The sequence below is a fragment of the Podarcis liolepis genome, assembly GCF_965112155.1.
Source record: "Podarcis liolepis genome assembly, chromosome: 8".
NCBI lineage: Eukaryota > Metazoa > Chordata > Lepidosauria > Squamata > Lacertidae > Podarcis > Podarcis liolepis.
In genome coordinates this window covers 28,590,996-28,604,641 of record NC_139560.1, presented here as the reverse complement: position 1 = coordinate 28,604,641, position 13,646 = coordinate 28,590,996, and the positions used below count along the sequence as shown (strand labels likewise).

Sequence of the window (13,646 nt, the reverse complement as noted above, 5' to 3'; positions counted from 1 at the left end):
TATTTTTCCTTGATTCACTGTGTTGCTCTATTATTTAGGTACCCATACATTTTAGGTAATCTTTAAACCATTAATTTACCATACTATTTACCTTTGTTTCTGTGTTTTGTAATTAAATTTAATTCTGTATTTATTTAAAACATTTCTTGCCCACTCTTCATTGCCAAAGCCTTTCTGTATAATTCTAGTAACTAGACATAAGTGCCCCAAACATTACTATTTGTCTGCTTTTAATTTCATTTAGGGACAGATGCATGTGGTTATAGAAAGATGGTAAATCCTCACTATTTTTAATTGGGATAGATTGTCAAGCATAGATTTAGTATAGTCTTTTTATAGAATATGGCCCAGCAACTGGAGAAGGTCAAGGGCAGAGAGCAGGCTAGTGAACAGTCTTGGGAAACCAGCCACCAGGTGAATTTTGGAAAATATTGGGAGGGTGAAGTTGAAATAGGTCTGTTAAGCAACTGTGCTTAATTGCTCAGATATTCTAGTTAAAAACAAACAAACAAACCCTAAGGCTGATTTGGATGGAGGGGTGGGGTGATTTCTGAAGTGGTTGGTTATAATTAGATAAACCAACTGCAATTGCAAATGGTTGGGATGGGGTAACTGCAGTTTCTTGTCTGGCCTGGCCCCACAGGTTTTGCTTTGTTTTAAAATTTCTTTGGTGGTAGACAGTGTAGAACTTTATAGGGCTCTCTAAAACCCATCATTCTTGATACTCAGTTATTAGAAAGATTTGCTCTCATGGTTATCACCAAAAATTAGATGTTTGGGAAAGCTAGATTCACAAAATCTTGTTTGTGTCTGTGGTGATATATTTATAAAGGATCTGCATGAAATTTTCTTTCAGAAATGGGGAAGACTTTGTGCAGAATGTATACATGTTACAATGTAGATGTAGATATTTATACTTGGCCACATTTTGGAGCATCTCTTCTGATAAGCATGTGAACTGGCCATTTGTTTAATCATACCAGTTATATCACTGCTGTGTTTATACAGCATTGTGCTGTGGCATTTAGCACATCCTTGTACTAATTTCTTTTTTTGGGGGGGGGTACAGTTGTTCCTTAGTCTTCTCATATTCTGTTATGTGTGTTTTCTGCAGTCCTCAACATACCAAAATTACCTGAATTGAACATAGTACAGTGGTACCTCGCAAGACGAATGCCTCGCAAGACGAAAAACTGGCAAGACGAAAGAGTTTTTCATTTTTTGAGTTGCTTCGCAAGACGAATTTCCCTATGGGCTTGCTTCGCAAGACGAAAACGTCTTGCAAGTTTGTTTCCCTTTTCTTAAAACCGTTAATACCCAGGGAAACCATGCTTCGCAAGACGAAAAAACTCGCAGAACGAATTAATTTCGTCTTGCGAGGCACCACTGTATCTGGAATCAAAAGTACTATGTGTAGAACCTAAGGGGCACTACAGGCCTGCTGAAAACTGTTCCTGATAGTTTTATGTAGTGTGGGGTTGTGCAAGTGTTTGGCTCTTGTGTCAGTTTTCAGTATTAGACTGTCAGATGCTCCTGGAAAATTCAGAAGCATGGCATGGGGGGATATAGGAGGAACTCTTGAAAATGTGGTGAGATTTACTGTAAAACAAGGGTATATATTTGTATTAATAATTTGTGACATGGATATATGTGGGCAGATGAGTTGATACACTTTTTGACAATTTGTACATTTTTGGACAGATTTGAAAGACTGACTAAATTTAAAGTAAAATGTTGCTTTTTATTTAAAAAGTGTCTAGTATATATTAAAGTGGTCAGTGCCACTGAAACTGGTGGCTGGTGCATGTAGTCAAAGATTTCTTTCTTTCTTTCTTTTTTAATAGGCTGAAGTTGTAGCCTCTGACATGGCTGCAGCCTCTCCAAGATCTGGAAGCAGTAATAACTATCATGGAAGACTGCAAATGCAAGTAACTAGTAAGTAAAAATTTGCAAATCATAAACCTGATCCTTTAAATGCCCTCTTGTTAGCACAAACTTGTAATTTGCCATTATTCACCTTTGGTGAGCAGAAATTGCTTCAAGGTGACCAGTCAGTGCTGATCCAGTCCTTCTAGTTTTCTCTGTCTCTTTAAATGGAAGGTATAATTTGTGTATGCACAGTGAAGTGTATTGCCATAGTTTTTCTTTGTGTCTCTGTTCCTCTCCCACTGAGAGGGGTGGGTCAAAAAAATTGTATGGCTCCCTTTAGTGGTTCTGTTGTGTTATACATACAGATTTTCAGTCTTGTAATCCTAAACAAGGATGTTGGTTTTTTCCATTAATTGTCTTCTGGGTTCTAAGAACAGACTTCCTTGTTACACTTATGGATATTAGTGTAACTAACAGTACAGTGGAGTGCTCCCGTTCAGATTTCTTGCCATTCCATTTCTCTATCCTTTCTAGTTTTGTGTCTCATCCCAACCCCCAAATGATCAGCCAGCATTACATGTCCACTGAGCCTGCTTAGTCCTGTTTTTGTGGGCTGCTCCCTTTATTTTTTGCACTTCTGCAAGCCTTCAGGTTCTTCCAAGTCTGCTGATGCCTCCCTCTTGTTTGTGGATGGTGTCATTTTGACTACTAGGAAGTGGCACACATTGAATAGGGTTAACCATTAGTATACATTTGATTGTTTAGCCATTGATTACAACGAACATATAGAACTATAAATCACAAACTTATTATACATTTGGAAAACCTAACGGAAACAAGCAAAGTCATTTTATATTAATTACCTGTGTGGTCTAAAATAATTAAAAACTATCTTTCTTAGAAAGGACAGAATTGATTCTGTAAAAGCTTGATGAGTGTGCATTGCAGAAATGGCAGATGGAGCAATCTTTGTTTTTTTGTCAATCCATTTATGTTGTGGCTTACGGACACTGCTATTTTCCACTGAGCATGCTAGTTTTGAATTTTCAGTAAAATGGATCCCAACTGTTTTCCTCTTGCAGTACTATAGAGAGAGCTTGTCTGTAAATTGTGGGGTGGATTGCCACTGCCATAAACACAAATATCTTGTGTATAGGAGTGAAGCAATTTTTTATCCAGTACTGTTGTCTGTTTATATTGAAATCATAAAATTACAGCAATAGTACAATGTTTAATAGCTGGCTATTAGCTATACCCGTTCCTGCTGAAGAAACTGCAGATATCTCATGAGTCTTACAATCTTCCTGGGAAACCAGGAAAGTATAGCTTGTTTGGATGGTTCAGTGGTCATCCTTTAAACCTGAGGTTACTGGAAGATAGATCTCTTAATTAATGTAAGTGTAATAAGTGAACTCTGTATTACTTTTGTATATTAATTTGAGAGCTTATTTAGCTGAAAAATGGCAAATATTTGTATAGCATTTTAGAATAATCAGAGAACTTCACATATACAGTGGTGCCTCGCAAGACGAAATTAATTCGTTCCGCAAGTTTTTTCTTCTTGCGAGTTTTTCGTCTTGCGATGCACGGTTTCCCATAGGAATGCATTGAAAATCAATTAATGCGTTCCTATGGAAACCGCCTTCAGACCAGGTCCGGGGACAGTCTGTCCCCCGACCTCTTCTGAAGGCTTAGGGGGGAGGGGAACAAGGGCTTTTCTTCCCACCCCCAGCATTTTAAAAAACCCCGGGACAGTGGAGGACTTCTCCGCTGTCCGGGGCAATCTTAAAATGCTGGCGGGCGGCATTTTAAAATCGCCCGGGACAGCGGAGGACTTCTCCGCTGTCCGGGGCGATGTAAAAGCCCCTGGGAAGGCAGGCAGGGGGGACAAAGACTTTTGCCCCCCGCCCGCCTTCAGAAGAGGTCTAGGACCTCTTCTGAAGGCGGGCGGGGGGGCGAAAGTCTTTGCTCCCCCCCACCTGCCTTCAAAAGCCGTCCGCGATAGCGGGAAGCGCTTCCCTGCTATCCCGGACTGCTTTTAAAATGGGGACAGAGGGGAAGCGCCGCTCTGTCCCCTCTTTTGAAGCAAGGGGCTGCGGGGAGAAGATAGCTTCTCCCCGCCGCCCCTTGCTTCAAAAGAGGTCTGGGGACAGCGGGGAAGACGCGCTGCACTTCCCGCTGTCCCCGGACCTGGGGCTGCGGGGAGAAGATCACTTCTCCCTGCCGCCCCTTGCTTCAAAAGAGGTCCGGGGACAGCGGGGAAGAAGCGCTGCGCTTCCCGCTGTCCCCGGACCTCTTTTGAAGCAAGGGGCGGTGGGGAGAAGCGATCTTCCCCGCAGCCCCTTGCTTCAAAAGAGGTCCGGGGACAGCGGGAAGCGCTTCCCACTGTCCCCGGACCTGGGGCTGCAGGGAGAAGATCGCTTCTCCCCGCCGCCCCTTACTTCAAAAGAGGTCCGGGGACAGCGGGGAAGAAGCGCTGCGCTTCCCACTGTCCCCGACCTCTTTTGAAGCAAGGGGCGGCGGGGAGAAGCGATCTCCCCGCAGCCCCTTGCTTCAAAAGAGGTCCGCGGGCAGTGGGAAGCGCTTCCCGCTGTCCCCGGACCTGGGGCTGCAGGGAGAAGATCGCTTCTCCCCCCCGCCCCTTGCTTCAAAAGAGGTCCAGGGACAGTGTCCCCGGAGCTTGCGGGGCAAGCTTCGTTTTGCGAAGCAAGCCCATAGGGAAATTCGTCTTGCGAGGCAACTCGAAAACGAAAAAACCTTTCGTTTTGCGAGTTTTTCGTCTCGCAAGGCGTTCGTCTTGCGGGGTACCACTGTATTATCTCAATAGACACAAATGCTTTAAGTTATCTTTTCGAGCCTCAAATTCAATAAGTAATTCTTGCAAAGCAAAAATTAGTACTTTAAAACTCTGAAACAGTAACAATCTGAGATGTCATTTTACCTGGCAATGTCAGCCTACATTTATTTAGCTCTTTGGTCTCCTGAGAAGCCAAGAACACAGCAACTTCTGAAAGGCCCAGTTGGCTTGGGGCCAAATACCTTTCACTCCTTTGAGCCTTTGACTGGTAACAAACTCCATGTCATTGAAGTTCACAAATGATGTAACAAGGTATGTCCAACAATCCTTCTTCCTCCCTGCCAATTTCTGCTGAATGACCCTGCATTTGAAATCTTCCATTTTAAAAAGCAATCTAATTTGATACAGAACAGTGGCTGAGATTATAGTTGCTTTCAGGGTTCACCAGTAGTGTAATCCTGCTGTATTTAACTCCAATAGACTAGAACTACTGCTGTCCAGTAAACTGTTGTTATTTAGGAAATGTATATACTACCCTTCGTCAAAATGCTACAGTGCAGTTTGCAACATAATAAACAAGATAATGTAAATCCATAATATCCACCCAATACAAAAAATAAAAATTATATAAATACAATTCATAATAATAAGAAATATATAATACATACTAAAATATAATAGATAATGAACAATACATATAAGTAGCAGTGTCAAGTTATACATTGTGAAAAAGGGGAAATGAGAGGTGTGTTCCTAATAGTTTGTAATACCGTACTTTTCTGTGTATAAGACTAGTTTGTTTTCTTTAAAAATTATGCAAAAAAGTGGGGACCATCTTATACATGGATAGTGCATAGGGTGGACGTTTGATTGGTTGCTGCCATGGCTGTTAGTGACTGTTAGGCGTGTTATTGGTTGCTGCATCAATGGCTGGTGTTGATTGGCTGACGCTGTGGCAATTGGGTGGGCGATTGGCAGTTTGTTCCGGCGATGGGACGTGAGGCAGATTTTGGGACGCGTGTGGATTTTCGGCAACCCCCCCCAACAAAGCTACGTAATCCCCCCCCCCCCCCAAAAAAGCACAACAACTCTGGGCAATCCTCCACAAAAAAGCTCAACAACTCTGTGCCATCTCCCACATTTTCTTAAATATGAATCCCCCAAAATAGGGGGCATCTTATACATGTGGGTGGTACTTTACCGAAGTACAGGGGTGAATATAAATATACTATAGATATCATGCACCTGCCTCTTAATCTATGCTAAATCAACACAGTACTAATGTTATGAATGCAGCCATTTTTTAAAAAAAATATGAGCCCGCAACACCTATTAGCTTGCTTCTCTAGATAACATCCATGGTATATTTTATTATTGTATGTAGATTGGTTCTTCACAAACAGTGCTGTTATGTTTCTGCACTTTGCTTGACTGTTGCAGTCAAGACTGAAGAAGGCAAAGCAATTTAAGCACACTGTAGAGTGAATATTGTTTGCTTAAGGCTTTATGTGAATAACAATGGTCTTCACATTTTCTGGTGTGGAAGACTGGCAAACTTTGTTATCTATTTCAATTCATTGCCATTTCCTCCATTTATCTTTTCTGTCACCTGAATAATAAATTATATGAAATATAGGGTAGTTTGTATTTCTTTTAGTTTAATGTGTTTTTCATCTGTTCATTCACTTATTCCATATTCTGCTCACCTTGGGCAAAGGATGAAGTATTGAGTGGATAGGAAATATTGAATTATCACAGAAATTCATCTAGGGAAAGAATGAAAGAAACTTTTTTTTTTAAAAAAAGACTTTCTTAAATGGCATATGATTTCAAAACTAAGGTTTTCATTCAGTTTTTCTATTTTCCTAAAAAACAAAAATAGCTCACTACATAGTATACAATTCAACATGGTTTGGCACTATGAGAACAAGCCTAGAAGGAGCCTTGGATATGTGTATTCCTTCCTTCCCTTATGTGCTCAAAATACTTAGTCACTTCCTGTTTTTTGGCAAACCAAAGTTTGTTTATATCAAAACTGGCAAACTGTAATTTGTGCTTGCTCTGCAAACCAGGATCACAGTCTGTGTTTTAATCCTGGTTTGCATGGCAAGTACAAATAATAGTTTGTCAGTCACTCCCTAGTAACAAACTCTTCAGATAGAGAGTGGTGACAGAAAAGAAGCAACACAGGGCCACTGAGAAACAAGAGGGAGGTGAACTTTATTTCCTTAAGAACATGAGCATCTCATGTATAACTTAAGTAGATCTTAGCTGGAGTTTACTTTGAAACGGAACAGCATAATCTATTGTTTAGTCTAGAAGTGTATTTAAGTTTACGATCAGTTTTGACACAGTGATGCCCAGTTGATGGTGTCATGCTCAAAAATAGGTCTGGAGGAATCAAATACTACATGTAATCCCTGTTATGTTAGTACTGAAATGGCCCATGTGGGTATTGGATTCATAATAGTTTACTGACCCATAATTTTTAAAATGCCGAGTTATACAGTGCCTCTGAAGGATACAGTGGCCCTTTCCTGTTTGTTTGTATACATATCATCAGTGCCCCCCTCCCGCCGAGATACACAGGGGTATGCATAACCCTAAACATTTTGTGAATCTTTGTACTTTTGTGCATTTACTGTATTTATTTCCCATGATTTGAACTATAAAATGGTGATTTTCTTGAGTCAAAATGAGAGTATGCCTAAACACTGCATATCATAGGTATATATATTGACATTGTAAATGAGTTATGCTGAATATTAAACCAAAGCTCCTGAGAGCCGGAAGTAGTATTCCCCTATAGCCATACACTTAAAATATCTGCACTTTTTTCTATTCCACACCATCCCCTCTTGCCCCTGTCAGTGTTTTTGCCCTAAGATGAAAGATGAAATGTGTTCTGTTTGATTTTTTTTTTAACTGCCAGAAATAGGGTACTTGAACATTAGGTTGAAGGTCCTTCTCTCTGTGTGTCCCCTCTGAGGGAGGTGCAGAAGATGGTAGGCCTTCCTTTCCTGTTTATGGAAGGCTGTCCCAGGAAGGCACACTTAGTACCATCCCTATCTTGTTGTTTTTTCCTGGTGCCTAAAAGAGTTCTGCTATCCTTCTGCCTTTTCTGAGACCAGAGGATGTTTGATTTGTTTGAGAAGAATGGAAAAGTAGTGTAATACAGATACTTTTAGTGTTATTCTTTCATCTTTTTTTAGAGGTGGTATTTGGACTGTTGCAGTGACCTATTGGGGGTTGAGCTGTATGGCCATGCCTCTTCACTTGACATTGAGTACACATTGAGTTGAACTGCTACATTTTTCAGTAGAAACTGAGAAAGCAAACATTGTTTTTTCAATTTATTATTGAATAGATATGTTTGTCATTTTACAATATGAAATGTTTTCCAGAGGTTATAAGCAATGTTTTTGTTAGTTTCTAGTGCCAAACTGAAAAGAAAAAAGAACTGGTTTGGTGGAACTGCCATCTATACAGAACTAGTAGCTGATAGTGAAGTTAAGAAAACGTCTAAATCTAACAGTTCCTCAAATCCAAAATGGGATGAACAGTTGACTGTGTAAGTAGATATTTCTTCATAACTTTTATTATTGTGAACAACTTCCTTTCTGTGGGATAATGATTTGCTGAGATGCATTTATTATTTTACAAGATTTTTATGGAGGTTACTTGCATCTTATACTTATCTCGCTTGGCACACTTGGCCAGGAAATAATTAATTAAATATAAAGTGGGTGGGACAGGCCAAAAGATGGGCCAGTGGGCAGCAACAACCCCTCTGTGTCCCCATTTTCCTTTCCATGAGGCAGCTAGAAAAAGATTGAGGAAGGTAGATGGGATGTGAAGCTGCAGGGAGAGTGCATGAGTACAAGCTGCCATATCATGGGTTTTCCTCAATTTTGCTTTTGCACACGATGGCCAGAAATGTAATCTCCATGTAAGATGTAAGTTACCTGTACCTCTTAATAAAAATAAACCTAAGTGCTATAATATGAAATACTGGTAAATAATATAAAATACTATATTATTCAGCACCAGCAGGTGTAGTGTTTGGGACTGCTCCACGTCTCTTGCTCTTCTCGAAAGATCTGTGTACACACAAAAATATGAGATCCTTCACTCTGATAAGTATGTTCGATGTTCATATCAGAACTGAAACATTAACAGGGGAAAGAACTTATGGATAAGGAGGGCTTCCATTTTTTGACACCCCTGCCCACCCAGTATGGAATAACTAGCTATGCAATGAATGATGGTGGTCAGAGAACATTGGCTATATTCCTTCAGTTCACAGTGGCTACATAGAGAGCCAAGAATAATCTATAGGTAACAAAATGTGTGGTTTCAGGAAAGATTAGGTGAGGCTATGTAGCCCAAATCAGTATGAAATTGATGATTTATGACATCAATGCCTAAGTATAAACATCTACAACTTGTTAAAGAACAACTTTATCTTCCTTCCCATTATGTTTCTAATTTCTTTTCTGTTTGTTTTATTGTATTCATTTTTATTTGAGTTTCAAATGTTTTTTTGTAATTACTTTTATGTTAATGTATTTTAACACACTTAACAACAACAACTTTATTATTTAAACAACAACAAATTTATTATTTATACTACTACTACAGTGTTACTATTTATACCCTGCCTATCTGGCTGGGTTACCCAGGCACAATAAATGCAGGCTCATTCAGGGTTTTTTCTGTCCTTTCCTTTCTGTAAATACAGGACTCAGTAGACTTCTATCCATGCTTTTGCTTGTAAAAAAGTGGACTTGCTTTCAGGATTCTGGTCTGGGAAATAAGTGGTTTGACTGTTTCACAAGCACTTGGCCCTTCTAAATATTCTCTTCAAACTGGCAATTTTATTCACATGATTCCCTCTAGGTGCAAACTAAGCATAACTAGAAGCTGGGATGCTGCATGTTTCTGCCACCTGTGTTTTCTACTATGGGATTCCAACCTGATGCAAGCTGTGCCATAACAAAATGTGTAACTGCTGTACTGTGTAATATCCTGACTCTTGCATATATCTGGAACTTAACTAGACTTGGGTGCCTAGGCTGGGGAGAGGTCTTCAGAGCAGTGTACTTGCATTTTTCAGTGGGCGACGGGGGGCGGGGGGGAAAAAGAAATTCAACATTGACAAATTTGACTGTTATTAAACACAGCTGTTTAACTTCATAATGCAGATTTATGTCTAAACTCTATTTAGGCCTAGCTGTTGTTTTGTATGTTGAATATGATGAAACTGACAGACTGTAGTGTGCCATGATGAAAAAGGAATTGAAACTTGTTTGTTGTTTATAGGAATGTGACTCCGCAGACCACTTTGGAATTTAAAGTTTGGAGCCATCATACTTTAAAAGCTGATGCTTTGTTAGGAAAAGCCACTGTAGACCTTAGACAAGCTTTGGAAATGCATGATAGAAGATGTAAGTTTCCGATTTATTTAAATTTCATTAATTAACAAAATCTTTATACGAAAATGTGTCTTGGTTTTTGTAATATATATGTTTAACTGCAGATGATGTTCCAATTGTTACATATATTGTAGCTATATATAAAGGCTTAAGGCTTACTTGATCTTGCATAATTTCTCCCACCCCACATAAACTGACCGTGCTGGTGACTGTAGGAATGTTATGATTGATAAAACATAACCCATAAAACAAATTGGAATGTGTATGAGCAAATCTGTGAAGGTTCATTTTATGAGGCTAATGCATCTTGCATGAGCAGGAGCCCCATGTTAACAAGCTGTCTCCAACCACATTTTCAGAGATTTCCCATTTATAGTACAGCCAGTGCTTTTTTCTGGGGGGATGCAGGGGAACCCATACCCCTAAACTTTTTGTGAGTCTAAGTTTGGCCTCATTAAGGGGCAGTATTTCAATATGAGTAGGAAAATGAGAGTTCCCCTAAACATTTTTTAAGAAAGAAAGCACTGAGTACAACCCCCCTCAACAGTGAACTCCTGCCATTTCTCCTTGGCTGGCGCACCATGAGCAAGAGAGAAATAAGGGCATGCTGGGCTGGATTGAGGGAGGTATTTGATCTATAGGCTCCAAGGATGCCCCCCTATACCTCTAGCACACCCCCACAACAGGAAGAAAACTATGTTAGCCTTGGAGTTGATGAAGTCAGTTTCTCTCCTATAGAAACTAATGAGAGAGAAATTGAAAAAGGTAAAAAAAAACCCCCAAAACAAAACCCAAGAACTTTAGAATTATTTAGATCAATTGCTCCTGCCACTGTCCAACTCCTGCTGTGGCTGACAAGGCTTAGATAGGACCGTACCCGACCATGGATTCTCCCTTATGCTCTACAGTAGCATTCTCTGTTAAGCTTCTATATAATGTGGAAAATCATGCTGTAGCAGTGTAATCTAGAATATTTGAATCAATCATTCCAAAGAATTAAAATGAAAAGTTAAGTATTAATGCAAGCCTACTTAAATATATATATATATAGCAATTATTTTTTCTAGCGACTGGTTCATTGAAATATATTTTTTTCTTATAGTAGAAAGAGTCAAAGAACAGTTGAAACTCTCACTGGAAAACAAGAGTGGCTTGGTGCAAACAGGAGAACTAATAATTGTGCTTGATGGTTTGGTGCTTGAACAAGAATCTCTCACAAACCACAGTTCACTAGTAACCAGTAAGTTAAACTGGGGAAAATAAGATTAACCTTAATATCCCATGGTATAAGAAAGAAAATATCTAATTTTGTTTCTTATTGTTTAGTAGAAGTCCAGCAAAATGGTGATGCTTTACATGAAAACAGAGAAACATCTGCAAGAACCACTTCCAGGTCAGAGTTTTCTTTAAAGAAAACTATTTATGTCATAAAACTGTATTTGTATTGCAGAATATCAGGTTGCATTTCAGAGTTCAGCTGGGATGTTTTGCAGTAAGAGTAAGAGAGGAAGTGCATTATTGAAAAATAATTCTGCTTTAGAATATGCATTTACTTTGGGGATGGGCATTTACTTTGACTCATTCTACTATGAGAAAGAGATTTTATTTACTTATTCATCTGCTTATTTTGAATGCATCCGATAATATGCTCTGTAGAGAAGGGAACTCCAAACTTTTTGGACCCATGGGCACATTTGGAGCTGGTTCCACTGTTGAACAGCTCTTACTGTCAGAAGGTTCTTCCTGATGTTTAGTCGGAATCGCTTTTCTTGTAACTTGAATCCATTGATTTGGGTCCTAGCCTCAGGATCAAGAGAAAACAAGCTTGCTTCATTTTCCACACTACAGCCCTTTAGATATTTAAAGATGGCTATCATATATCTTCTTTCAGTCTCCTCTTATCTAGGCTGAACATACCAAACTCCCTCAACCATTTCCTACAAGGCCTGGTTTCTTACCCCTGATCATTTTGTTGTCCTCCTCTGCACACTTTCCAGCTTGTCAATATCCTTCTTAAATTGTGGTGCCCAGACCTGAACACAGTATTTCAGGTGTGGTATAACCATAGCAGAATAGAGTAGTACTATTACTTCCCTTGATCAGGACACTAGACTTCTGTTGATGCAGCCTAGAATAGCATAAGCTTTTTTTGCTGCAGCATACACTGCTGACTCTACTAAGACCCCTAGATCTTTTTCACATGTACCTCTAGTAAGCCAGGTGCCCCCTATCTTATATTTGTGCAGCTGTGTCTTCCTGTATAAGTGTATTTGCCCTTGGCTAGTATTAAATCAGAACACAATGATTAAAGTGTCCATCTGTAAAGCATATCTCTTTATTTCAACCTCCCTTATTTCTGTCCATAATTTTTTAATTTGGGGCATGCCCAAAAGACATGCTGTATCCCACTACTGGTTGCCTTGCATCTCCAACATGAATTAATTCATTGTGCTATAAATACAATTAGACAAAGTGGCCTCAGGTGCCATAGAAAGATAAACTTATAAAAGTTTTCATTAAGATTCTTGCTAATTGTCTGGGGAACATTTTGTCATACCCCTTTTCACCAATTGAAGAGGATTTCCTATCCCAATCTTTCGGTCAATTACTCTGATAAGAATAGGTTGTGAAATCCATATTTCAGGATTCATATAACTAACTTAGTTTTGTGGTGTTCCTTCTTAGCCACGCTATCTCAACTTCCATCAGCTCTGAGATGTCCAAGTTTTTTTAAACTAAAGTCTAAGCAGTGTTTCTAAACTGTAAATATTGAAAAAACTACAGTCAGTTTTGTTGCATTTCATTAATTGTCTCAAACCACTCATCTTGGCATTAAGTGGTGTGTATATATAAAAAATAAAAAGTAATATCACAGAAGGCAAATATTTATCTCTCTGCTAGCCAACCCACTCCTGCTTTCTCTGCATGATTTACTGTGGGATGTATGTTTATGCACACCCAGCAGGAAAGTAATCAAGTATCAGATTCTTGCAGCCACCTGTTCTGGCTGCAGATCAGTTGGTGATTCTGCTGTGCTGTGAGCTATTTGCACATAAACACTTTTGCTGGCTAGAAATACTCTGTCCCTTTTCTGTGCTGGAGCTGTGGGAAGGAACATCACCCCCTGTGCATCCAGCTCAGAAATGCAGTGGGCTGATAAGGAGGAATAGACAGATTGGTTTCTGTGCTGACAAGGAAGTAAGAGGTTTGTCTTTCCTCTGCCAAACTATTCACTCACCAAGATGGAATTCTATGCAATTATTTGTATGGAATCCCCAGTCTCCAATGGCAACCAGGTGAGTAGTTAAATACAAGACTGAATTTGCCACTAAAATGACAGATACTGGAGCTTTCTCCATTGAGTCTAATCAGCTACTATCCAGCATTGTTATTGATAATGTTAGCCGTTAAATTGAAATTAATTACAGACAAGGCTACTTTGAATTCCCAGTGGGTTAAAAACTTTATTTTCAAATAGCATTTGATAGTTTTATCAGTCAGTGATCTACATTAGGAAAACTAACTAAATTATAATGTCACTGTGA

The 13,646-nt window shown here is 39.4% G+C and overlaps 1 protein-coding gene across 2 annotated transcripts in view; it reads left to right on the top strand.

Annotated features, from left to right (window-relative positions):
- Window positions 1-13,646, top strand: part of WWP1 (WW domain containing E3 ubiquitin protein ligase 1) — a 47,219-nt gene that overhangs the window by 11,069 nt on the left and 22,504 nt on the right. The window contains exons 2-6 of one of the 2 annotated variants that reach the window (XM_083517234.1): window positions 1,845-1,935; window positions 8,096-8,237; window positions 9,989-10,113; window positions 11,204-11,341; window positions 11,428-11,494. In XM_083517234.1, the coding sequence (XP_083373360.1) occupies window positions 1,866-1,935; window positions 8,096-8,237; window positions 9,989-10,113; window positions 11,204-11,341; window positions 11,428-11,494 (542 nt within the window). In that variant the 5' untranslated portion in view covers window positions 1,845-1,865. The remainder of the gene's footprint in view (window positions 1-1,844; window positions 1,936-8,095; window positions 8,238-9,988; window positions 10,114-11,203; window positions 11,342-11,427; window positions 11,495-13,646) is intronic. The other variant, XM_083517235.1, reaches the window with a different exon arrangement.